Source organism: Labrus mixtus, chromosome 8, assembly GCF_963584025.1.
Source record: "Labrus mixtus chromosome 8, fLabMix1.1, whole genome shotgun sequence".
NCBI classification, from domain to species: domain Eukaryota; kingdom Metazoa; phylum Chordata; class Actinopteri; order Labriformes; family Labridae; genus Labrus; species Labrus mixtus.
Window position 1 is genome coordinate 15,314,565 of NC_083619.1, and position 27,180 is coordinate 15,341,744.

General features: G+C 39.5%; 1 protein-coding gene across 3 annotated transcripts in view; it reads right to left on the reverse strand.

Annotated features, from left to right (window-relative positions):
- fgf12a (fibroblast growth factor 12a) overlaps nt 1-27,180 on the reverse strand; it is a 36,670-nt gene continuing 9,490 nt past the window's right edge. For all 3 annotated transcript variants that reach the window (XM_061044634.1, XM_061044631.1, XM_061044632.1), the window contains 4 exons: nt 25,808-25,918; nt 19,862-19,965; nt 4,557-4,755; nt 1-2,940 (listed from right to left, as the gene is read on the reverse strand). In XM_061044634.1, the coding sequence (XP_060900617.1) occupies nt 2,825-2,940; nt 4,557-4,755; nt 19,862-19,965; nt 25,808-25,918 (530 nt within the window). In that variant the 3' untranslated portion in view covers nt 1-2,824. The remainder of the gene's footprint in view (nt 2,941-4,556; nt 4,756-19,861; nt 19,966-25,807; nt 25,919-27,180) is intronic.

Below are 27,180 nucleotides of genomic sequence, written 5' to 3' on the forward strand. Positions count from 1 at the left end.
TTCAAGTTTTTGGTAACATAGTCTTTATTCTTAAACAATCACTAACTTCATTCTGATTTTTTTTTATAATCAATGCATTTTTTTTTTCATTTCACAATTCATAATGCATATATGAGTGTGTTTCAATGCAGGGAAATCATCTGCAAACATAAAATTAATAAACTATACGTAATTTCACAATCAACCAAAGCCTTCGCTCATCCTTTCATACATCATTAAACCCACACAGAAAGTGCTCTCCTCTATACTGCTTTGTCACATCAGCTATTTTCACCTCTTTGCTTTATTTCTCAAATCCTCGCATTTTGCTGTCAACAGTTGACATCGAGTACATCCAATTTCATGCATTTTTTTTTTAAGTCCACATGTATCTCATTTGCACCAATATAAACCTCTATAAAAAGATTCTTATATATGCTGGTCTTGTCTGCTGACTTTCAGTGCCATGTCTAGATTACTGTATGTATCTCTGCTTTGCTGTAGGTGATGGGGAAAGTAAAATAATCTACCTTTAGCTCCTGCAGGCTACTTGCACCAGCTACGGACCCAGGCCCCAGATCCATAAAAATGTATCACTATGGTTGGCTCTGTGCAACTGAAAGTGTGCTATTTAATGTACATACCGCTGTCTTAGCATATGATTTCCATCCAGAACTAAACAGATCAAAACTTTGCATAAAAATGTTTTGTTCCTATTTTCCCCAAATTTAAAACCAACTTTTATTAGCTCTCATCTGAAAACCTTTGTTACATCAACTCTTGCAGTCATGCTATAATCATGCTTTGTCTAGGCACCAGTTATTCCTTCCTCCACATCTTTAATCTGGCTGGGCTTCGCTGTACATTACATATAGCTGTAATAATGAAAACACCATTGACCCCACCCTGACCTCTTTAAATGTCACACTGGTGGCCAGGCTTTGTGCAACGGGTGCTGGGCAATGAGCAGCCAAGCCTTAACGTCTGGCTCCATCCACAGAAAAATTGGAGGGCTTCCTGAGTAAGACAAACTAATTGGGGATTAGGAATGAGCTACACAGCACACACAGTGGCATACGCGGTGTACCAGTCAATTCACCTTGTTTATACAGCCCTGTCAGTGTGTTGATTTATGAAAGGGAAGCTTTCCTCCACAATGCAGCGAACGGCTCATTTCATGGGTCACAAAACCAGGGGGTATGGATTACCATGTCAGAGAAAACACACCGTGAGATATTCTCACTGGGAAGATAAATTCATCCTCCCGAAACCTGGCTTAATCCAGATTAACTGGTTCCTCAATGAGACGTTCTGCTTTCATTATGATGGGAAAGTCAAAATGATTGTGACCTAACATGGAAAATATGTCAGGTCAGTGGGATATCAAACAGTCAGGCACCCTGTCCACCAGTGTTGAGAAAAGAGAAATTCTTTCAAAATAAAAGTGACAGAAATTGAAGAACTTCTTGAAAAAAAATAGTCAACACGTCTTCACTGCCATGGCCTGCCAAAATAGCTTTCATCTTTCCCTCTCTTACGAAAACATTCTAAAATCTTTTATTTAGGATTAATTCACAATTTGTTCATATAGTTCAAAAGCCTGCATATGGTCATCGTTATACTTCAACATTTGTTGTTATAGCCAAGCTTATAGCAAAGAGTTTTGTATTTCTTGAGGTGCAAATGTGATTTGACCGTTTTTGGCCATGGCTCATAGTGCTGATGCTGGTCTTTATCTTCCTCTCAGCCTTTGGAGAGAATAATACTTTTGCTGTTTTTGACAAATTCTTACAAATCTTTGCCTAAAACTTATTGAGGCTTCGTTTGAACCACAGATTCAGACTTTTTCCCGACTAAATCTGACATTCTTTGTAAATTCTCTTCACCAACGAACACACCATCGACAGACATGTGTTGTAAGCTTGTTATTACTATATTGCTTGTATCGATCCTGTCCTGCCATAGCAGAACAACAAATCAGAGCTCTTACAGGAATATTCAAAACAGTCCTATCCATCCTATAGTCACATTAGTTAACTTACCGTACACACCTGAGTAAATTACATCCCACTCTTTAGCACTCTGTTTCCATTGGAGTCCAACACAGAGAACTATCAAATACATTCAGTCTTTCCTCACACCAGAGGTGTAGTGTGACAGTGCGTTCAATATCAAATTAGAAAAAGGAAAAAATAAAAGTACTTGAGGAAAAGAAAGGTTTTCTTTAGGTTTTAAAAGACCGAAAAATGTCAAAAGAAAAGTCAGAAAAACTATGATAAAAACTTGGATGATTAGTTCAACAAATTACAAATTAGTAAAAATGATGATGTCATAGTTATTATACTAACAACTTTAACACAATAAAGCATTATGAGAGTGCAATAGCATTTAGAAAAGAAACCATTGTATGAAACTTGAACATGTATTAAAGCTTGTTTTTCACAGCATAAATTGGAAATGATAGATATTTGTATTTGTGTGAAGAGAGACCACCATTTCTTTGTTTGTTTATCACAGCTTTTTCTTTTTTTTTGCATAAAATGTTGGTCAAGTTCTGATTGAAAATGTTTTGTCTTTCATATATATATCTATACACATATATATATATATATATATATCCTCTGGTTTCATATTAATTCATCTAAAAGGTTTTCACAGGCAAGAGTTCAGTTTTTATTTTTGATGTCTTAGTTGTACAGTTATAGCTCCTCCTCGTTGCAACGCCCTCTTCTTTTTCAGAGGGGATGGTTTCCAGAATTTGAAGGGGGTGGTGAGTTTTCCTATGGCCCATCCCCCTGAGTCAGGATGAGACCACACCCCCAATGGGAAGCCCCTCCCCCCGCTGCTATGTGGAATCCTGATTGACAGCTTTCCCTCCGTTCATGGTGGGAGTCCCTGAGCTCTTCCTGGAGCGGTGCTTCTCCTCTATTTCATGCAGTGACGGCTCCCTGTACATACACACTGTAGAGGAGATGTAAAGAGAGGAGAGGAAAGCAGACGAGAGGAGAGGACAAAGAGAGGAGGATCCCAGAAAGTGGACAATGGAGAGCAGATTCGAGAGATGGATGTGAAGACAGAGACAAGGTCAGGTGTGAGGCAGGACGGACAATTATACCAGGCTGGGAGGGATAAGACGGGGGAATTAGAGCATGTCAGCACTTTTTTTTATCGCATCGCTTGACAGGTTTTCAAGATAATATCTATTACACGTTTATATTACTGATTTTTTTTCATTGCGTTAAAAAGACACCATGTCTACAGTAAATATTAAGCCAAAGATAGAAGAAGATTGAAAACAGGTTGTAGCTTGCCTGGATCAAAAAAAGTTTCAAACAATCTTCTGACTCTCACTGTTGGTAGATGATTCTTTTAAAATCTTCTGGCAAAGTCAGGCTTTCTGTTTACCCAGTAATGTTTTAAACTAAAGCTAACTAGCAACTAGTTGTAGCTTCATTTTTAGTGTATAAACATGAAGTAGAAGTGATCATCATTCAAGCTCTTCTAATGCGCATTAAAGGTCCCATATTATGCTTTTTCTGGTTTTATATGGTCTTTAGTTTGTTTTCCAAGTGTCCTGTGCATGTTTAGGTACATCTATTTGCAAAAATTCAAAGTCCGCGGAAACGCGGCTTCTCCTACGTCCTCCTGTTAGCTGCTGCATTAGCCGCATGTAACGCTCGGTTCTAGCCCCCCTCGATAAAAATTTGACAGTCCGACGTCATTGTCAGTGTGAGATCACTGATCTAAGCCCATTGGCTCCTTGTGGCAAGCCCAGCAGCTCATGTTGCACACCCATTAACTTCTGTAGCACGCCCACGATATGCCGTAGCCTGTGGTAGCACAGTAGTGCTAAGGTGCTAATGTTTATGCTCCCCTCGGACGGAGCCAGTGGCTGCATTTCCAATATGGTAAAAGAGGTGGGACACTTCCAAGAACCGTGCTGAGTGACTGACCAATTACGGCAGAGCCGACAGGCCGACCAATCAGATCAGACTTGGCACACGTGGGGACTCTGAACGTGGGCACTTCAGAGCCTTAGAGAGACAGTCACAAGCGAGCCGGTGCATGGAGCGGCAGTACATGAAAACAGACACTTTTTTATAACTTTAGCTATTGTGAACATACTTTAGTAGGTACATAGATTAATTATATGAACCCCAAAAAGGGCATAATATGGGCTCTTTAAAATAAGTACGAATTTGAAAGACTACACCAGACATATTGAAGCCTTTTAACAATATTTGTGTATTTTAAACTGCAAATCTCAAACTACTTCATAAATGGTTAATCTTCTCTATCTGCTGAGCAACATCTGCTCCACAATTTACAGACATTAAAACTTGCTTCAGCTAGATAATTCATCACAGTAAATGAGCATAAGTGTTGGTTGCAAGATCCTTGGTTGAGCAAACTCTCCTTGTTGCTAAGGAGAGTACAACGATATCTGGAACAGGAAATGCTCTGCCAAAGGTTTTCTAATGGTCTTCTCAAGTAATTACCTGTATAGTAAACCCATTTGATAACGAATAGGAAGACAGAAATTTCAAAAAAGCTTTTCCAAAACAGTTTTCTCATACCTTCGATAGGCCTGGGCACAAAGTGGGATGAGGGCTTAGTCTTTTTGACCCGGTTGCCCTTCATGACTTGGCCCTCCTTGGTCAGGCCGAGGAACCAGGCCCGGCCCGACTCCTGCTGGCGGTACACAGTGGACGAGTAGATCACATAGTAGTTCTCGAAAACGGACTCCTTGAACTTGCACTCCGGCGTGAACATTTCCTGCAAAGAAAAACAGGAATATATTTGCATCATGTGTATGTTGGCTTGCACAGTGCTTAAAGTACATATGAGTCAACGCTTACAAACAAAATGTCATTATGTATACACATAAATATCATCAACACATGGCGAGACAACCAGCAATAAAGCAGACGAATGATTTTAATGAAGCCACATTTCAGAAAGAAAAAAAAGCTGTGTCTGATTCACTCTGCCAATATTGGCTCTCTCCTCTAGCATGTGGGTTTTGCCAAGGTCAGTAAATATACTGTATAAATACACACAAACACACACACATTCTTATATTATCAAGAGTGCACTAGCAGGCCAAACAACCAAGGGAGGACCTCTGTTTCTGGTCATTAAAAAATATGAAAAAACACAATAGAATAGAATACACCTTTTAGGTCGCTTAACTACCACTTCAAATATTATTTTCAATTATTTCTTTAAAATTGCCAAGAGGAGACTCTTTAGTTTCTGCAATGTCTACCTTTAAAGAGAAACCCTCCATATCCTGCAGTATGTTTCCCATTCTTTGTATTAATGTTGTTAAAGTGAAGTGCACACACACACGACACACACACACACACACACACGCACCCGCGCACACACAAGTACTGAGTGAACCAGCCTTATTAGAACAGTGGCGAACAATAGAAGATGTTTATCTCTCTGCTTCATTATCAAAGCAGTGAGTCAAGGAGAAAGTCAAGGGGATGCACAGAGGGTGGAGGGATGACAGGAAAAAATGGACCAGATTTTGGACATACTGTCAGGACAAAGTGTGGTGCCAGATTGTTGCCATGACAGTTCAGGAGATGAGACAATGTTAGTGTTAGTGCAATACTGTGATATATGCATGATATCATTATTATTCTGTACAATATAAGGAGCAGTAATCAGGTAAAGTGTTCATCTTGAAGAAGACAAGTGTGTCATCGACCTTTAAACAGGCAGGAAATTGTGTGTCTTGATTTTACACTGATATCTAAAGTTAATAAAACAGGTGAAGCTGATAAAAGTGTGCTGACAAGGTGGCTGCCAAACCTCATCACCCATACCACCCGTCTCTACTCCCTCCTCGTCTGAACGGTTCCTGTCTGAAAGAGGCAAAATTAAAAAGTAATGCCAGTCAGTTTGAAGGGCGGGGAAGTCATGTGTGTCATAAAGAGATGCAGTTGATGTGGAACAGCTGGCCTGGTGGAAGTGGTGCCGTCTCGGTTTAGGCAGACTTTCTAGTGTTTGTGTTTGTGTTTGTGTTTGTGTGTGCTTAGGTGTCGGTGCAGTATTTCATTCATTAATATCTCCTGCAGGCTTCTGTGCCCTTTTAAGGTTGTCCATTTGACTGACAGCCCAATTCTGCTTCCCGCTGGAGGTGACTGTTTGAGTGTTTGCAAGCAGATGCTTGTGTATGTGTGTGTGGAACCTTTAAAAGAGAGGAGGAAAAAGAATGAAGGACAGGTCGAGAAACTGTATGTCTAAGCATAAGCCACCCAAAGAAACAAAAAACTATTCTCAATTACATGTTTTACCTTCTTAAAAAGCAGACAGTTCGGATACATTATATGACCATAGAGATGAAAGGAAGGTTGTTAGTGATAATAAACACTGAAAAATGACCTCATTTTTTAAACAGTGTCTTCTGACCTTCTCTAAAGTCTGAAAATGACAACGCAAAACCTGGCTTATGACCAATACATATAATATATATGGCAAACGTATTTCATTCATCTCATTTACTTATCCAACAGGCAGGGAACAAGCTGCAGTTTTTTTCTCTATCCTGGTTTTTCTTACACTTGAAAACAGCTGCCTTCTGTAACTAAACATGCTTTGTTTGTGCTGTGACAGTAAAAAAAAACCATATTTGATACATAAAACTACAATCATCTAAATCCTTCTCACCCACAAAGTTTTTTTGTGGTTGAGAAGGATAATTGTTTCCATATGTTGAAGAGCGACCTTATCAGCCCTTTAGAGCACTATGTTCTGATACTGCGGGCTTGTTTGTGGTGCGCAACTGTTATTAGGTTGAAAACTTTGACTTCTTGAAAAATATGTGGAATTAATTTCAGTATTTGGTCAAATAGAGGCCAAGTTGAGTTCATGATATATTTAATCTGTTATAAATATATGTGGACTAAACAATGTTTTATGTTTCACTGTAAAAAACAGCCAGGTTTATTGGACTGTGCAGGGTTTATGTCCAAGAATAAAAACATAATCCATTGTCCTAAAATGATGAGTCATCGTCGCTCTTTTACTTTATGATTGATCTGCTGAAATTTAACGTCTTTATTTACTCCGAAACAAACAAACAGGTAAAAAGAAAAAAGGGGAGAGGCTGGAGGGGGGGTTTGATTATACTCATCACTAACTTCATCACATGATGCATACAGTATGTGTTACTGTAACTGCATGGCTTAATTTAATGTTACGAATAAAATAGTTTCTATAAACATATAACATCAGCTGAGGACCAAAACTTCCCACAGAAAACATTGTCAAGAAATAATTACTAAAAAGACGACACTTTTTCCTACTTAATTCTTACTTCTTTCTGTTGCCACTTTGTACTCTTTGCAGCTCAGTGGCTGTAACTGCAGTGGCTCCTGCCTACTATATGATGTCATGTGCATACCCTCTATAGGTTTAGACTTCTGGAGGAACATGATAAACCAAGCTCATCTCTCCCACTGCCTCCATCTGTATACATACAGGTCGCCTGAATGCATGTTACTAATCTAATATCTTCTCATGAGTTTTTGTACTTCCTTGTCTCGCAGGATCCTGTGGATTCTTGTTGCTTATATACCGCCTATGGACCTGCTTGACTACCACTGCTGCAATTTTATAAGTTATATCTGTGTTATTGGCATGGTTACTGTAAGTCTGCATTATCTGTTGTTGGTTTTGTTGTTGTCTGTATGCTTCTTTATGCCATATATGGTCTTTCCCTCAAGCCTTCTTTCTCGGACTGAGTGGATTTTCTGGATGTTAAAAGGAAGCCTTTTCTTGCCTCTGTTGCAAAGTACTTGTACATGGTGGATAGATGTTGAGTCTCTGTAAGTACAGTTTCTGTCAAAACTGTACTTTTGTTTTGATTTGGAGCTATGTAAATAAAAATTGATTGATTAAACTTTCTTCAATGCTCAGCAGAGCAGAGTTTAGTGATTATTCCCTGTGGGGCTGCATATACGAGAAAAATCTTAACACATGATAACACATGGTTTCTAATCCATTGAAATTTTGAATCATGCAAGCTTAAAGTCAACATCAGTGCTGTTTGAGGAGTACATGAATGTGTGTCTTAGCTCCCAGGGAACGCCAGAGCTCCGATAAATGAGTCACAGCACTCATGACGATCCATTTTAAGACACAGCAGTGCATAGCAGGTTGTGTAAAGGACTCTGGGAAGGTGAGGTCACATGGTCGGCGATGTGGAAACGTCTCGCAATCAGCAGGAGGCAGGACGAGCTCCGTGGTGAGCTGGCAGCCGAGTTTATCTGGGCCTGCTGACACACTGTCAAATAGCAAATGTCTCTCTCTCTCTCTCTCTGGCGGGGCGCCGGGGGTCACGTTGAGCCTGTCTGGCTGCGTGTGTGTTTGTGTGTGAACATATGTGTTTGAGTGGGCAGGGGGTGGGGGCAGACAGTGATACATTACATAGCAGCAGGCTTTGTCCCTTCTTCATCAGTCTGGAGCCCAAATTCACACACACATGTACATACACCTCCACATAAGCACATTAGTGTGATCTACTATCTCAACCTTCCCAATCAGGCAGTCTGCTCTGCTGACACGCAGAAGAATCCCCTCCAAATGTGTCCACAAGGGCAACACTCTGTTACTGTCTATGAGGAGGCTTAGAGCTGTTTAGAGAGCGCCCTGGCAGTTGCTCGGAAATGATAGGGGTGAAATGTAAGTGACTTTGAAGTCTTTGACAGAGTACCTTGTTTGTGGATGACCGAGTGGAAATATGGGGGTGAAGAGACATTGTCGGAGTCTCTCGTGATTAATGAGATCTCCTTAATGGACACACGGGAACCACACAAGCACACAGGGACGGAAAAGAAAGACACATTGGCGAGAGCGGACACCTGCACAGGGAAACTCAATGCAACACACATGCTGTCGTTCATCAAAATGCACGCCAACAGGTTTGCCCTGTCGCTCCCTCTGCCAAGAATAAGTAATCAGCCAAAGTTGGGTCCCCTGCAAAAACCAGGAAAATTAAAACAAGACGTGCCACACTTCAGGGCTGTGCTTAGTGATAGTAAACTGTTTACAAGGGCATCTATTTATATTCTGTGGTGATGTGAAGGAGAAAGGCGAAGGACTTGTTAGTGAAACTGGACATGTGGGACTGTTCTCTGCCCAAAGGGGTCTCAGTAGGGGGCTAATTATAAATACACAGAGAGGTCTACCTGATACCTAGTGAGCAAACACTTTGGGATAGAATATAAATATTTTAGCCGTCTTATCACAACAGTGTGCATTATTTATGACAAAAAGGTTTTTAGGTTAGATTTTAGGTAGAATTTAAAGATCATGTCTTACAGTGTAGTTTAAAATAGACACATGGCTTCATACAGGTGCTGGACTTTATGAAGAAAATATTGTAAAGGCTCTCTGTATGGTTTTAAATCAACAGTGATGCCAGCGGGCAGTGATTTGATGAGCTGGTGCCCATTTTGTTTGCATCCTCTCCTCTACGGTATAACACAGAGCACAGACAAACGCAAAAAGAAAAAGAGATAATAACAAAGATGTGTTGACTCCACAGGGCAGAATCGCAAAATTATTGTGAAGGAAAGTCACTAAATGTTAGGTACCAAAGACAGCTTAATATTTGTTCATTTATTTAAGAGTATATTTGCAAAGGAAAGAGTTTGAAGCAGGTAAACTTATGCCACATACTACAGCACTTAAAGCTTATTTGCAGTTCCTACGTAGCTTGTTGCTATATAGATATACACATGACATCAATGCTGTGGTAGCCGGCAGAAACCTAACAAAATGCCTGTCTATCAAAGCAGGGGTATATGATTACTTAATGCTATCTACTGATCAATAGTTCTGGTGCAAATCCCCAAAATACATCAAAACAATATGCTGACCAAAGCAGGAGAACAATAACTTTAATGTTAACATTAATACAAATGATGTCGGTTTCGAAACAGTCAAGAGGCTTTATGAATATTTCATGAGGATGAAAATGTATTACTACATTATGTACATGTATGTACATCGACCCTCCGTAAAGTGTGGTATAGATTTATGCAACAACCAATGAATGTAAACTGTGTTTAAAAAAAGAGACAGGCCTGGAGGTATGACATGCAACAGAGATAAATAACTGCATTATCTCTATTCCACCAGGAGTCCCACCTGTGAAGCCGTTTGATCATCATTTATTTACAAAGAACAAGGAAAACCCAGACCATACCCTCCACTTACATCCTTAGGAGTGACGTGATGTGTGTGTTTTGGGAGCTTGTGCAAAGTGTGGGGGGTGAGGTGTAGGAAAAAGTGAATGACAAAATAAGAGAGCGGGCTGTAATGGATATTAAACTGTGTTGCCAAACAGAACTAGGCTGAACGCATCCTGAATCCAAATCAGATTCTGGCTCCATATGTGGAGGGAGGCCGCTCCCTGGCTCTGCATTAAGGTGTCCTGCTGCTTCCACAGGCGTCCTTTGACTTTGCCGAAAGATGTGGAGGATAATAAAGGTGGGGGTTGGGTAGGGGGGCTTCATTTGAACGAGGCCCTGAGCCATCAGTGTATCTGAGAGATTTGGTCTCGGTGAGGATCCCTGTCCTGTCATGGAACTCCCCAAAAAGCTCATTATTATTCTGGGAGAGATTCAGGTCTGGGATTGTCTAGACATTACTTAGACTGAAAAACTCTCTTTCTCACTTTTTTTTCTCCATTCTCCTCCTCACCTCTTCTTCTCCTCTCACTGTTTATCTTTCTCTCCGCCTTGCCCTGAAAGTCAATCACTTTCAAACAAGGCTCTGTCCTGTCCTTCCTTTGCCTTCTCCGGGGACAAAGATGGTTAATGGCTGAAAAATCCAAACCCTGACTGCTGGCTTCATTTTTATGGACAAAATCCTCAGTAGCCAAACACTTTCTTTCTGAATTTTCATTCTACTAATTCCCCGAACCTCTTTACTTTCTTTTTCTTTCCCAGCCTACCTCCAAGGTACTATCAACATTATAAAATACAGGTACACTAGATATTAAAACAATTAACTTATAAGTTAGTAAATTGACAGATGACTAATCTCAAATAATTCTGATAAGATTTGTAGCTGTGATGCAAAAAATACCAAACACTGGCTGTTAGCAGCCTCTTAAGTTCAATCTTAAAATGTCAGATAAGACTTTGAGAATGGGTTTTGTTTTATCCTTTTTAAACCAAATGCTGTCAGTTCATTACCCCAAAAATAGGCAGCTTGCAAAAACACAGATATGTTTTAGCCCTAAAACACTCACAAACTTCACTCAAGTTTTTGATTCAGTACAACAAATAACTCCTTAAAACTAAAACTTTGTTCTTGTGGCAAAAAAAGATAAAGACAAGGCAGGGGTGCAGAGCGACTACTCACAGAAGCTCTTTGTCATTTGTCACCAGAACAAAATCTGAAGCTCTCCATGACCTTCCACATCAACTCTCTCTCTCACTCATCCCTCCAGGGCCTTCTCTGAAGGTTTTACTGCGACACATTACTGTTTTCTGTGACATAAACGAGTAACAGTAAAATTAGATGCTGACTGGAAGAAAGAGTAAGAACAGTCCAGAGGTTACTGAGTATTGAGTGTAAGAGTGTGTGCCTATGGATGGATCGACTGATCAATGGATGGATCGACGGATCAATGGATGGATTGATGGGTCAATGGATAAGGGCTACTTCCAAATGGTTAACCAATAAGTAAGCTAATGGAAAGAGTCTTAGTTGAATAACTTTTCAGTGGTTCGTTGCAGCTAAAGCACGAAAAGGCCAAACTCTGTTTGCTATCTGTTGTCACCATATTAGCTAGCTCTACAGTATCTGCAGTGTCACTAACCAAGACTTCTCCTTCAAAGAAAGTGAAACCCTGCTGTGTGACAGTACAAGAGAAAGAATGTAGATAGCCGGATGCTTTCCAGTTTACATGAAAGGATCGGAAGATCTTGTGAAGCTGAAAAGCTTCAAAGCTTTGGTGAACACAGTGACATCTGGTGGTATAGTATGATAGTTTTAGTTTCAGGTGAGAAAAATAAATAAAATGATTTGTACATTTTTGTTCATATGTGAGCTGAAAGATACAATTGTGAGATATGTTAGATTCATACAACGATATGTGGTCAAACATCCATAATATTGAATATTTCTTGCAGGTTTAAAACATTAATGAATTACATTAGTGAATGTATGTGACAGTTCATAGGATTTACGTCAGTCTGTGTTGAATACTGACATTCATTAAATAAGATGCTCTCTATTATTACTTTGTATCAGGGGGAAACATGATTATTATTTTATAATTTCCTGTGTGCAACCCAAACGTTCTCCTCACAGAGACGTTGTGATTGGCTAGCTACATCAAAGCTAACCCTGATAAGTTGTTTGATTTAGACCTGAAAAGTTTTTAACTACTGTTTTCAATACAAAGCAGTTTGATCGAAGACACTGATTAAGACACACATCTATTTAAAGCATCATTTCAATTATGCTTCATATGTTAATGACATGCAAGGATTACAATTTGAAATAAATAATGTTACATACTCTAGCTTTAGGCTGTAAAACTTTCCAAACTGTAAAGCTGAGTGAAACACTCTCCAAAGCACCAGAGATGTAACCAGTCATGATTTTATGTCTTTGAGACAAGCTCCCACACATTGCATTAAAACAGAATTTCACTTAAGTAAAACAAGCTTCGCAGCTCCTGTCTCATCTGCCCATCTCTAGGTGTAGGTGTAGAGTTTATCGAAGAGAGACGTATATTGTGTTCTGAAAAGAGTAAATAAACTACCTGTTGAAACCACAAAGTCTCACATTCATTCTCCACCAGTTCATGGATTACTCAGTTAGGTAGTTGTCTGCTACACGTCATGACAGAAGTAACTCAATCAGCCTAAAGAAACCAGCTGTATTCAACTAACATCACAGTGTGAAAGACAAAAATAAACAAAAACATCTTTCTTGAGAGAGATATGAATTCTAAAGGCTCATTATTAAGGTTTTTATTTCTCTATAATGTAAGGTGTGTTAACAATGCAATTTAAAGAAAAACCTCTCAACCAATGGAACTCAACCATTTTCTTTGCTACCAAAAATACTTATATGAATTAAAAGTATTAAATAAAAACATAAACTAATGGCTGCTAGTTCATTAATACAAAAATATCTGAGGAAAGCCACAAGATAGAGAGAATTTAGTTTAATTATTTTTTAAACGATGCAGTTGAACATAGTTTCAATAGAAAACATGAAACTAATGTGCTGCACAGAGAGTCTACAGCTATGGCTAATTTCCAACTCTTGTCCCTAGTTGGGCCTTTGGGTAAACAACAGAGTATAAACTTGTTACTACATTCAGTAACATAAAACCACATAACACTATATATATGAGGATACATTAAAATACATAAACCACAACATAACTATTCAAAATTTAAAAGAAACCAATGTATATTAGAAATTCAAGATACAACTTAAAAAAAGAGTACAGCTTTGTTTCTCTTTTAGCATTTTACCTTTTTGTGAAAGATTTTATTTCTGGGATTCACTTTATTTCAGGAGGTTATGTGTTTGAGAGTTTAAAGCCATTGATGGAGAATGCTGATTGTCCAGATGTAGATCTACAAATCTGTATGTTACAGTTTCCATTCTGTATGCTTCTTGTGTCTGTCCTTTCTTTGAACACATGTGGAAAGAGGTTCAGGGGTGAGACTGTTGCAATACTGATTCATTTGAAAACATAAATGCACAAAGCTACAATTCTGTTAGCAGACGCTTTTGTACATCAGAGCTCTTGAAATCTCTCAAAACCAAGTAGGTCCCATCATTTCAGTGTGGGCTGTTTGTCCATTATTTTCAGGGCCTGGGTTGTGTAATGATGAAAGGTGACTGATTGTAGAGGGTGAAGCTTGAGCCCATACTGCCGTACAATATTAGCAATGAGAGAAAATCAGTGAATGCATGAACACATGGGCTGCCAAAACAATGAAGGATGTTCTCTACTGTTTTTTGTGATTGTCTTTACATGTTTGTCAAATTTGAGCCGTGGATCTAAAATGTTAACCTCCTCTATTTTGTTATTCTTTATCTTAATGTTAAAACTTTAAAGGGAGCACCGTTTCCCAAAAGAGAAACACATTGAAACAGTTTTATTAAGATTCATTACAAGATGATTATGTCCCAGCCTGTAATTGATTTCATACAGGTTCTCAGTTAGGACTGCAGGAGCCTCGCTAGCTGGCCTCTGCACAAGTTTTAGGCAACTCATTCATAAACAGACTTAAAGGCAAAGGGCCAAGTGTCGACCGTTGGGGAAAACCCATTTCTGTGTTTGAAAGAGAGGTTTTTCTTGGTCAACTTGCACACACTGCTCACTATTCTGAAGATATGGTTCAAAGCAATGGACTGTTTCTTTTAAGAGAAATTGAATGATGATAACTGAGACATGAGAAGGTCATGATGGACAGTGTCAAATGCTTTTTTATGTCAAGAAACACTGCCCCAACGACACAACCACAGACAAGAGAATGCTTCATATTTCCAGAGCTGTAATTCTAAATTTATTGAACATCCAAAAAATAAATGCCTTTTGCCTAAGAATTTGATCATTTCTTTATTACTTCTGCAGGTCGTAGAGGTAGATAGATCAATAACTGTATGGGTGTTTGATCAATACATAAATGGAAAGTGGAATACCCCATCACTCCTGTGTGTGGCTAACTATTCTCTTGAGTGGATTTCAATGTGTGTGTCTGGGTAAGTCCCTCTAGGCCGATTATTCCAACCACATATGCTGCTGAATGGGGAAGCCTGATTGGTGTAAGACCCAGAAGAATGCACCAATCGGAGAGATGAGCACCCACCAACTCTCCCTTTATGAGTGTGACTAGCATTGTTGTTGTTTCAAGAACTGTTTTGAGTATAACTAGTGTATAATTCGTTGTTTGATCTTGCTAAAGGCACTCATTCTACCTGGACTGGGCCAGGGATTAGTTCAGCTTCAAACAAACACACTCACTTAAGGCTTATATCTGTTAGTAACACCAGGTATAGAGGTGCCAACTCACTCAGTTTTATGTCCATTTTTGTAACATTTTAAGAAAGAATAGTGCTTTATCAACTCTAGCTTAGGGTCCTTTTTATATTTCTTGATTGATTTGAGCAGCACACACAGGCCTTTTACATTTTCAGATTTATTTTGTCTCGCCTTCCTGTTGTAACCAGTATTGACTTATTTTTCTAATAAATAAAAGTGCTAAAACAACAACAACTGGTTACATCCCTTTTCCCCTGAAGCTAGGATATATCACATGAACATTATGTATATAGATTACTATACAGAATAATATAGACAGAACGATAGATACACTGATCCATTGATAATGCCTAGATCAATCTAATGATGCATTGCTGCATGGATATATAGAAAGATAGCGACATAGAGCAATAGCTGAAGGGAACAGTAGTTACTGCTGTGCAGTAAACTAGGTCATATTGAGAAGTGTTATAAATAATGGAAGGGAGCTCTTCATTGTGGATGCTCAGCCCCCACGCACTTCATCGCTAAACACTCCACCACACAAGCATAATGGCCCGCTCTCACACACAGCTCCATCAACTCCACTTATTGATGACAGTATTATAAATTTGACCAGTAAAGGAACGGCTAGATACCTGACATGTAGATGAACAACTAAAGAGAAAGTCTGGTTGCTGCACGACTTCTCAGAATCCTCTCAAACGTAAAGAAGATCAAGCCTGTCGCGTATCCTCACTAACAAGACAGAAGCAAAAAAACCGAGGAAGAGGAAAAAAGAAAAAATACAAGGAGCGTTAGAGATGTAGAAGGATATCCCTCAGTAATTATCTCCCAGGAGGTGGTCGAGGGAGAGAGAGAGAGAGAGAGAGAGAGAGAGAGAGAGCTGTGCGTCTCTGCTCTCAGATGTTAGGTAGACAAAACAAGACAACAAAAACAAGCAGTAAAAACTTCATGGGGGAGCAGGTAGCCTAGTACTTAGTGTGCGCCCCATATATGGAGGCTCTGGTCCTCCAAACGGGCGGCCCGGGTTTGAATCCGACCTATAGCTCCTTTCCCGCATGTCATTCCCCACTCTCTCTGTCCCTGATTTTTGACTCTATCCACTGTCCTATATCTAAATAAAGGCAAAGAAAGTCCAAGTATAACCTTTAGAAACTTTATAGTGGGTAGAGCCAATGCAGTGAAATGGAGACCTTGAAGAAAAGAGCTAAAAAGAGAGGGAGGTGTATTAGAAACATATGCACAAATAATCATAAACATAAATGTGAGTAAGCTACAAGAAATGAGCGTGACGGACTTATTTTATTGTTGTGATTGCGCTAGGAGAGTTCTCATAAAAGTTTGAATAACAAAATGTTCTCCCTTTTAAGAGTCCTCTGGAAACACTAAAGCAGTTATCTCTCGGTCCATCACATTCATAATCTCTGTTGGTAAATAATGGAAATAAGAGGCAGAAGCGGAGGCTCTGTGTGCTTTTATCCAGTGGTTTGAATGTTAATTTAGCCTCTTTATGAGCACTCGGGGGCTCTCCGAGGCTTATAAGCCTCCGTGTGATCCAGCCTACCACCCTGAGTTCTGCTTACCAATGCATGCTAATTTCCCATGCTTCACATCTGAGAGGCCAGACTTCACATACGTCCAAAACTGCTTTGGCTTCTCTTCTTGCTAAAAATGCTTTTTCCTTCTGACAAACACTCTCTCCTTGTGATAGAAAGGTCAAAAATGAGCTTCTCTGTTCCACAAAAATGCCGGCAAAACGATTCACAGAGACTGAATCACTACTAATTAACAATGATTATGTAGTCATGACGCAGATGATGATTTCATCCACAGTGGGTGTGTGTGTGGGAATGGTTGTACTGCAGCCCCAATTTGGAATCAATTTCACAAATTAAAAGATTGCTGTCTGGGCACGATTAAACTTTAATTAGACGTAGATATGTGGGTGGGGGGTTATTATAAGCTTTATAGTAGAGCTGTGAATTGAGCGCTTCTTTATGAGCATTAAGTTGTGAATGAATCAGTCTACCTGTGTGAGTCATAGCAGCCTTCACATTTACCGCACATCCTTCTCTGAACCTGTTAGTCCTCATACATCTGTCCAGGTACTGAGTTGTGCTCAAAACTTGTTTTGTCTGTGTTTACACATTCTATGAAAAATGTGCAGCACATCATTTACATATATTCAAAATGTACAACTTTAGAATTGAAATCTTAGCCACAAGATTTAATGAATCAACATAACAGACTTTTTTTGTCCAACGAGATATTCCATCTAAAAAGGGAGTTTGTGGTATGTTTCACTTATTTTTCAGCTTTGTAGTTCTTAATTATCCTCATATGATATCAAACATTTTACCAAGAATTTACAACATGATTTTTTACTTCTGGAATAAGATCATAATATGAATAACCAGAAACACAAAGCTGTTTCATCAACACTGACAAGTGCTTCGTCAAAGCCCTGTGTTTCATGTTTATGTTTCAAGCGTCATAATCCTTTAACTCTTCACACTTTAAAGGGCTGGTATGTGTTTTTTTGAAGTGGTGTTGTATGAGGTACTTCGAGGTACTTATCAATAGAAAGTGTGAATGTACAGCAGATAACAGTCAGCACGGTCCCTGTTTGTAGAAGCCTGCCAGAGTTCCTACACTGAAATTTAGCTACCACCCCGGACGGGATCACAAGAAACTTACTCTAGTAACTGAGAATAGCCACCCATGTAACTATTTCTGTTTAAGTGTACGCTGTATTTTTGTTCATATTTTTACTGCTTCACCTTGATGCAAACAGCCCTTTCCTTTGGAAGGTCTCCGTATTCTGCCTGATAAATACCTCATACACCACTTCAAAAACCTGACCTATCCCTTTAAACACAATATGACTTCCCTTTTTGTTGTTGAAGATTCACCTATTTGTGTAAGATATCTCTGTTGCAGATACTTCCTGCCTTCAACCTTTCAAGCCACACTTTAGTAATTAAGAGGCCTGCAGCAGGCCATGCTCACTCCCTTTGTTTGCTGCATTGTTTGGGTACTTTGTTTATTTATCTGTGAATATTTGCTCATGTGCATTTACTGCATGGTTTAGTTTATTCATTTGATTTATTGGTGTGGCCCTGATGAGAGTTTTTTAGTTTTCCTTTAAGCTTGAATACTATGTTCATCACTACCGTTGGAATTAAGTTGGAAAGAAAATAAACTATGAAGAATCTTTACTCTGGTCCCTGCACTTTGGTTGGTGTACCAATGCAGAATGAAATGAATGGAGGGCATACCTGGGTGTTACTCCTGGTTTCTACCTAGGTTCTCCAAAGTTACTGTATGGTTCCATTCATTTCTAGCAGAGAGCTATTCGGCTCTGCATTTTTATATGTATCCTTTAAAAACCGGAAACTAAGGAATGACTCGTTGCTGATATAAATTGCTGTTAGAAGACAAAGAAAATGCAGAGAGCATTTTTATTGGACAATATTTTTTGTATTTCTCCCGATTGCCGGAAGACTCAATAACATTTTGTTATAAAGAAAAAATGGATAAAACACTTGGAAAGAACAAATTTCTTATTTGTTTGGCCTATATATTTGCCATTTTTAGTAATGGTTGTCCCTTTTTATAGAATTTTTTATTTGTTTTTGACAGCTGACTTTTTGCAGTGTGTCTCTCTAGCAGTAAAGCGGCTCCCTTATCAATAAATGTAAGATGCAATATGACAGAGTCTCCGAGTCGCTGTGTCCTTCGCAGTATTTTGAGAAAGAAAAAACCTTAATAGGCAATTTGTGAATTCCAGCTCTTGTCAGATATTTATCAAAGCTGCTTCGTTGCGAGACCAACCTCACAACGTCTCTTGGCAGAGGTTTGTGGTTTCCACAGTCAAACCACCCCTGTTTCATTTTTTTAACAGTTTCCTGAACTGGATTAGGAAGCATGAGACGGGTGGTTACATAACCATGCCAACTAGGGATATCTTCCTGTCTCTATATCGTTGCATTTGACCCCCCCATCTCATTTCTCTCACACGCTCTCTCTCCCACTGCATCTCATTTCCACAAACGTGACCTAGAAGCATATCTGCATCCTCAATGCAACAGCTACGGCTCCGTGTTTTCTCCAACTGACATCTGTGACTGTGTCCACCCCCATTCGTGCATCAGCTTCCCACAGCAGCCTATAAGCTTCTCATATATTAACACTGCAAATAAAATATCCATGTAACACAATACTTCCTCCTCCACTGGGTCTTAAAATTATTTTTATATTCTCGAAGGAGTATTTCTGCTAATGTGGTGGGATTGTTTTATGTTTCTCCGGCCAAGAGCAAGACTTTTCTAATCATAAAAAAATATATATTTAAAGATTTACTTCTGAAAAAAACATTTTACTGCTTGATTGCAAAAGAAAAATACAACTTCGGCAGAGGTACCCTTTCACTACAAAAAGATCCTGAGCCGAAATTAGGATGAAAGTTGAACAAAGCAACAGCATCCACATCAATAGACAATTATAATTCTGTTTATGGCTGAGCGAGTCTGCGTTAGTAGCCCGTAAAAGAAGAAGAGGCCATTTTAAAAAGGCTGAGGACTGAACTTGATGTCAAATGAAATGTAAAACATGCACAGCACTGCTTCAACAACAAAGAGGGGGGGAATAAGTGCTGCACGGCAACACAAAGGCACATCTGAAGAGCTCTCGAATAGAGCCGAGATGAAAGGGTTTAAAGGGCTGAGTCTTTACTGTGGCAGGATATTAAAAGAGACAACAGAACGAAACACAACCCATGTAAACGAACAAATGCACACGTGCACACAACTGCACATCTTAACAGTGTCTTACCGAGCTGTAGAGCATGCCTTCGCCATTCATGCCTATGTAGGAGCCACTCTTCACTCCCTGGATGGCCACCACTCTCAGACCCACAGGAATAAGATTAAACAGGGCTGCAGAGACAAAGACAGAGAGAGGGAGAGAGAGAGGGTCACACAGACAGATCCAAAGGGGCAGAGACAAAAGAGAGACATCAGACAGAAAAGAGAGAACAGGACATTAGAGTCTTAGAGCCACAGAAAAGAGATCAGAGGCTGTCGTCTATCTGTCAGCAGTAAAGTGAACTGCACAGGACATGAACAATGGGAACACTTACGCACCAAAGTGTGACAGTTAAACTTTAATGTTTTACCTGAAAACTGAAACTTTCTGGTGGAAGAGAACTGAAATGATACAAAAAAAAAAGTGAAATAAGAATGTCCACAACAAATCAGACAGCACCCTTCATGATTTGTTGTTTACTCATGTATTAAAATGACTCCATGTTCGTGGCCAATTTGTACAGAACAGCTCTGAATTGAACAGCATAACTAGCATTAGTCTGCTGCTAGAAGAATACAAGTTAGTTTCTACAGTAGCAAAGTATTTCTCTGTAACATTAAATATGTTTGACAAAAACATAAACTAGTAGGCTATTGTCTTAGTCTGTGTTATGTGTGTTTGTATATTTGCACATATGTATGTATATGTGTATAATTTAGCTATTTATTTATCTATATTTGGTTTTGTTTGTTTTTTCTTTTGCTTGTCTTTCCATTTGATTAGAACTCTGTACTTGCTGCCAGACTGACCGTTATATTAATAAATAATGTTTGTTGTGATTGAAACCCCCAATAAAAAAACAGAAAACCTACAAATATTGAACATATCAGTTTTGTCATATTTGGTGGCCCCTATGGCAATAACATGTAATTGCAGTATTGTTAGCGGACCTCTCTCTAGCAGAGATCAAAGGAGTAACCTTGCAAATGTTTTTTTTTTTTTTCTCATAAACATCATATAGGCTTAATTATTTTCCGATTTTACAAAGGTCTCAGAAAAAAAAACTACTTTTTGAATGCTGCAACATGAGCAAACAACCCTGCAGTTGTCATCGTTTATCTTTCTATCATTAGTGAATGAGCTAGAAAACATTCCCACCTTCAGGTTATGTTCAACACTCCATGAGTAGACTGGCAAAATTAGATAACAGATGCAAGTGGCAGAAATAAATGTCCTCCATAAGTTGGGGTGGTGAAAGCATGGAGATGGAGAGCCGAGACGTCTAGAGGAAGCTCGGAGTACGAAGAAGACAGCTGATTAGGTTTGGGCATCTGATTAAGAGGCCTTGTGGGTGGTCTCCTTTCTGGAGATGTTCAGGGAAAGCTCAACTCAGAAAAGACCCCTGAATGGATCCAGAACTTTTCAGAGAGAATGGATTGATAAAAAAAATACATGTTTGAACATGGAAGTTTAGAACATCATCTTTTTCCAGCTGAGCCCTGACTGCATTAAAACAGCCCTGACAAAAATCTCTCATGTAAAATGCAAGAGACTGTATGTAATTTTATGCTCATGTCCAACCCCATCAATCAAAACACTGAGCCAGCTGGATAAATTAGTTTCCAGGGCCTTACATTTCTAATGAAGCATAGCAGAAGTTCAACCCAGAAACTGAGTACCTTCATAAACTCTCTATTTATTTTCTCTCTCTCTCTCTCTGTTCCTGATTTTATTCAATCAGCCTGCTGTGACAAAATCTTTCAGTGAAACTAATCTGAATTTTCCACAACCTCTGTGATCCAATCCCTATGTTGCTGTTAGAAGCTGTTTTAAACTGTCACCTGTTATTTTAAGGTTGGATTGATGTGACTTTTCTCCAACTCGTCATCTCTGATTTTCAGTAATACAGTAAGTCTCCCTTCTTGGTCCATCTAGTAAGTTTTGATGTTCCTCTCCATATCTTGTCTTACAGGTCTTTAAATGTGTTATTTACCTTCACCTGTAAGACCCTATTAGAAGAATATTTCTGTACAACTTATATATACCCCTTTAAAATGTGATGTCCCAATGGATTTAATAGCGTCTTAAACTCTCCCACTGGGCGATTTGTCTTTTCTCTTTCAGCATTTCTATTAAAATAACACAATGCTAAGATAACAATAGTTATTAATAAACTGAAGTTTTGGCGTACAAAATGTGGAGTCCAGTAGAGTCAGAAGATTCCCCAAACTTAGCACAGAAATATGTTTCAGAAAGTTAACAGCCAGATTGTATCTAAAGATCTCAAATGAGGATGTCCGAAGCCACTACAGTTGTTTTCTGATGTTTGGACAATCATTTAAGAGGCTTTATCTCTTCTTGAAACAAGAAGTCTAATTTTATTCTGCTAAGTGCTCCTAGATATGAATTACTGTTATCTCTGCGGGTGTGTTCTGCTGAATCTGAGGACTGAACTGTGACTTTCATGGGCTTTGGTTTGATGAGGGTGCGAGGACACGCTCAACGTGCTGCAGGCTCCCTGTATTGTCAGGATGATTGTTCTGCAAGTGGCGATGGGGGACTATCAGATAAAGCTGGCAGGGACAAGAGGAGACGTGCCAACATGGGTCTGTCCTCCGAGCAGATTCAATTTCGCTCAATAAATATCGACGGGCTGCTTTTGCCTGCCAATGGCTTCACTCTGCCCTCGGGCCGACAGTTCGGCTGATACACACACAGGCGACTCCTGCAGTTAAACATACCCTTCAGGGCCTGATGTTTGGGGTATAAAGACAGTCTATTAGCACCTTGAATTTCGTTTTCACAGGTTCCTCAGTCCCTCGTGTTTTTTAACACTTCTGTTTTTCATTCTCGGTCATGACTTTCTCCTTCCTCTCTGTGTGTTCACTGCATATTTCCATCTGCCTTTCATGGCTGCTGCTACCTTTGTCACTCTGGTGACAGGCTGTGTCTCTCTCTAATGTCAGCCTGGAAAAAATGAAATGCTAACGTTTGCTTTTATTTAAGGTAGATCATTAATTATCAAATATGCTGTTTTATCTTGATATATGATCTAATAATTCCCAAAAAGGTCATTTTCAGTTGTTGAACAATCTGGATTTAATGCAATAATAATCTTTGTCAGATTGCCTTTGTTTGGACTTGAAACTTTCAGTACATCATTAAAACAGCAGTTAATCGAAATGTCAGAGGAACATAGCTGTCGTGTGAATATGGTTTACAGATTGACTTGACAAGTGGGAGCGAAAAAAAAACACAAAACAAGGCGTCCCATTCCACTGTATTCCTGCTCCTCATTTGACTTCAGAAAGAGTGTCAGGAGCTGCCATTCAGCTACCTCCTTTAGCCTACCATTTGCAGCGCCAGCGGTTGATGGATTCCATTATTACATCTGCACAGACTGCTGTAAGAGGACCTGATGACTATTCTGAAGGCGATTCCTCTCGGTGAGAAAAGATTGCAGCTGGGTTGGTTGGGGGGAGAGTTAAAGAGATTTCCAGGGGATCTTCTATCGTCAAAGGGCCATACAGAATGGGTTTAAACAAGCCAATACAGGAAAAATCCCCGCAACTCCTTCCATCGAAGCAGTAATCTGCTGCAAGCAAATCCTGCAGGTAGTCTAGAGTAAGTGCATTTCATGTGAGGGATACTGGCGCAGCAGGAAATAAACCCTGCAGGAAAGGTTTAGAGGCAGCCAAACTTCAAGCGCCAAAGGGGAATGCCAAATCCAGAGAGAAATGCAAACCCAAAGATGAAAAAGCAGGTATTGTGTTGTTCTGCGTTCGTATAAGAGTTGATAAAGTGACGTAAAAAAACAATTGACTAGGTCTTCTACTAATAAAAAAAAGCCTTGCTGCATCCCATAAATCAACCAGGAGCATCACAGACAGCTTGAGTGTGAATGCCTGACACCGCAAGATTCTCATAACCAGGAATAGAGCTTCAGTGTGTGCAGGTAATTACTGAAGGCAATCATCTGATGACAATCAAATTAATAACTGCTCAAATTTGAACATGGGTGTTAATCAACGGAATGCTGTTTCACAGCTCTTGTAGTTTAGCCAGTCAACCATGCGTATCCCTGCAGCAGTGTCACATTCGTTTCCATTACCTCAGAATATTTCGGGTCATACGAGCTTGAATGTTCAAATTGCTGGGATGTTATTAAAGCAGAGTTACATAATGCATTTCTCCCATTGCTCGTTCAGTTCTTTCTTTGTCTCAGCAACTGCCTTAAAGAGAAGCAATATGGAAAATAACAAAAAAGAAGACTGAAACTCTCTCGGCTTAGGGTGCACCTAATGCTTAGGCAGCATCAAACTCCATTAAACCTCCCCGTGAACATAAATACTGTATTCCATCTGTCGCTGCTGAGGATGCTGCAGGTCACAGGGTGGTGCAGTTCAAGGGTGGGGGTAATCTATTATTCTAATAATCCAGCCGGCAAATCAATGGTTCAGTGCGAGAGCTGAATACCAAATGCACAACATCCATTTCTTTCTCTTTTAATCACTCTCTTTGTCTTTCACTCCCTCTGTCTTCATATCTCTTCTCAAAACACATCCAATTTCTCCCCTCCTTTCTTTCTCCTTCTCTGTCTTCCTTCGGACTGTCTCTGAGCTTGAGGCTTCTCATACAGAGAATTATTCATTGGGTACAAACGGAGAAGGTGGTATTTTTAGTTTCCTGCGGCTGAATAATTCACTGCATCCCTCCATCCCTGGGCCAGTGGGACTGCTTAACAAGAGGATTACGGAGAGGTGGGGAAACCCTCACATTCAACATAAAACTTCATCAGCCAGACCCCTCAGAAAACACAATGGAGGCACCCAAAGAAACAACAATGTTTAAGAGGTACACAGAGGAAAACACATAATGTGAATGCTGTTTTTGATAACTCTTTTCCTCTTAATCTCTTCAGTTCTCCAGTGCCTTCTTTTATGCTTTAAGTAGTTTTCTATGAATACCCATCTCCTTATGAAATACAAAAAACATTAAGTTCTTTTTCACTGCATGACTGCTACGGTCCAGCAGCTTTGGCTCTGACTCGCTTTACGATTGGCAGGATGTTTTAGGGAAGAAAGGTCATGATTGGTTTCCTGTCTGGCTTCACTCCAGACTGAATGTGTCGTCATTATCGCTTTGGCTAACGTTCACCATTGAAATATATCTCTTCTCTGATACTTCACTTCCTGCAGAAAACTGTTCCAAAAGCCTTTATGTTTTAATATCCAAGACACTCAGACTTCTACTGATATCCCCCCCCCCTTTCTAATCCTTTACAGCTAAAGGGGTGTATTCCCTTTAGAAGAAATTACCCTGGGGACTATTTATCCACTGCGAGTCCACTGTGGAAAGTCGATCTGTGGTGAAATATTGCAGAGAAGTGGCTCAGGAGCGAAGCTGTGGGGCTACAGTTGTTTCATGCGAAGGGTTTTTCCAGGAAGAAATTTCTGCTGTGATAATCACACGCTTCTGAGCTAAATCCATCAAAACATCATGACGTTTACAATCATGCAGTGCACACAGCAGAAGTGGTTTACTTAGAGAAACCAGGCAGGGAAAAAGGAATTCATTTCACTTAGGGGTTAAAATAGAAGTAGAAGATGCTGCTTACGGTATGCACTTTCAAGAAGACTGGATCAGAATGTATAAAGCATCTGAGTAGATTTCAAGACATTTATGTCTCCTGCATGCTATTACATAACCAGCTGCAGAAAAGAGGGCATACTGCTTTGTGGACTTTGGTGAATAGCTCCCTTTAAAACAGTAGGTTTTTTTCGTAGCGATAATCCAATTCAACAAAGGTATCTTAAAACTTATTTCGGAGTGTTTGTAGCTGGCATCAGTTATGTAAGAATTAAAAATGATAAAGCGCAGCATAGAAAATGTGTTAATACATTACATAACCAAGTGACTCATTGCCATTAAATCATTAATGCTGGAAGCTGGAGTTCAGAGAGCTCCACTCACTGTTGTCGCTGTTCTCGTCCTTGCTGCCATCGATGGTTCCATCCGGCTGCATCTGCAGGTAGAAGCCCTGCTGGCTGAACAGTCGTGTCACGATGCCTTTCAGCTGCGGCTCTGGAACACACACGCACACACACACACACACAATCGCACGCACACATGCCGTCGGCCAAACCACAGCCCCATCCCCACCAAGAATATGTCAGAAGAATATTCTCATAACTTTGACATAGACACACACAAGAGTTTATACCTCTGCCTTTAGCTACGTGTTTGCACACTCACAGCTGTTTCAAATGCTGAAATGTTATACGAACAAATGTTTCACAAACATAAATGTACGGTGCTCAATAGGTTGAAATAAAAAGACAAGTTGGCTATGGAAGATGGAGTGTACCAGCAGAAAGAGTAAAGACTTTTTACCACTTACATTTTCTTTATAATTCAATATTATTTACCTGCACGATGTAACAAATAAATTATAGGCTTTTACATTTTCGAGAGTTGTTTAATACAAAATTAATCAATTTTTGATGTAAATCTTCTAATCTATCAATTAAGTACTTAATTATTAACAACTATGATTAAAAAGTCTTAGCGTTCTTGTGGTACAATCCAGCCTCTGTAGCTGTCTGCTAACAAAATAACTTAAACTTACAGCACTTCACTCCTTTATTAAACACTCACTAGTGCGGGAATAATTATTCCACTATGATGGACAGTTTCTAATAAGTCATCTTTGACAAAATCCACAAATTCAGGAAAAGGCTTTTCGACTCTTAGGCCTTTACGGTAAGATTATCATGACAGAAAATCAATGAGAGGGTTTAATTTCACATTAAGCCCTTTTGTGTCAAGAACATTGTCTTATTTTGCATGGTTTGGAAATTATTTAAACATTTCTTAGCAATATACACTGACATGCCAAAGATTTTTATTTGGTATGAAGCAACTGTGCATTTTAAGGTTGATAGCGTTGTTGATAATCAATGCAATTTTTGTCGCGACCAAGAGGCTTTAGTTTTTCTTTTTCTTTTTTGCAATAGGTTCACCCCAAAGGATTCCAGTACTTTTTCTTCACCTTAAAAAAAAAACCCTTAAACTTTCTCAAGCCTTTTTTAAGTGCCATAACCCTGAACTGACCTCCAACACCAGGGATGTGACATTTGGCGTCTGTCCAGTGAGCTCTTCAATGTGCTCAACACTTCGGGTGAGCAGGTGGGAACAAGGATTAGCTCGGGGCAAAGAAAACGTCTTAGCCTCCAGCAATGCCAGGAGAAAGTGTTTGAGGGAAAAAAAAAAAAAAAAATTTGTCTCGAAAAATTGCAACAGTTTGTTTGACTGACTGTGTATACAAGCAGCACCGAGAGTCCGAT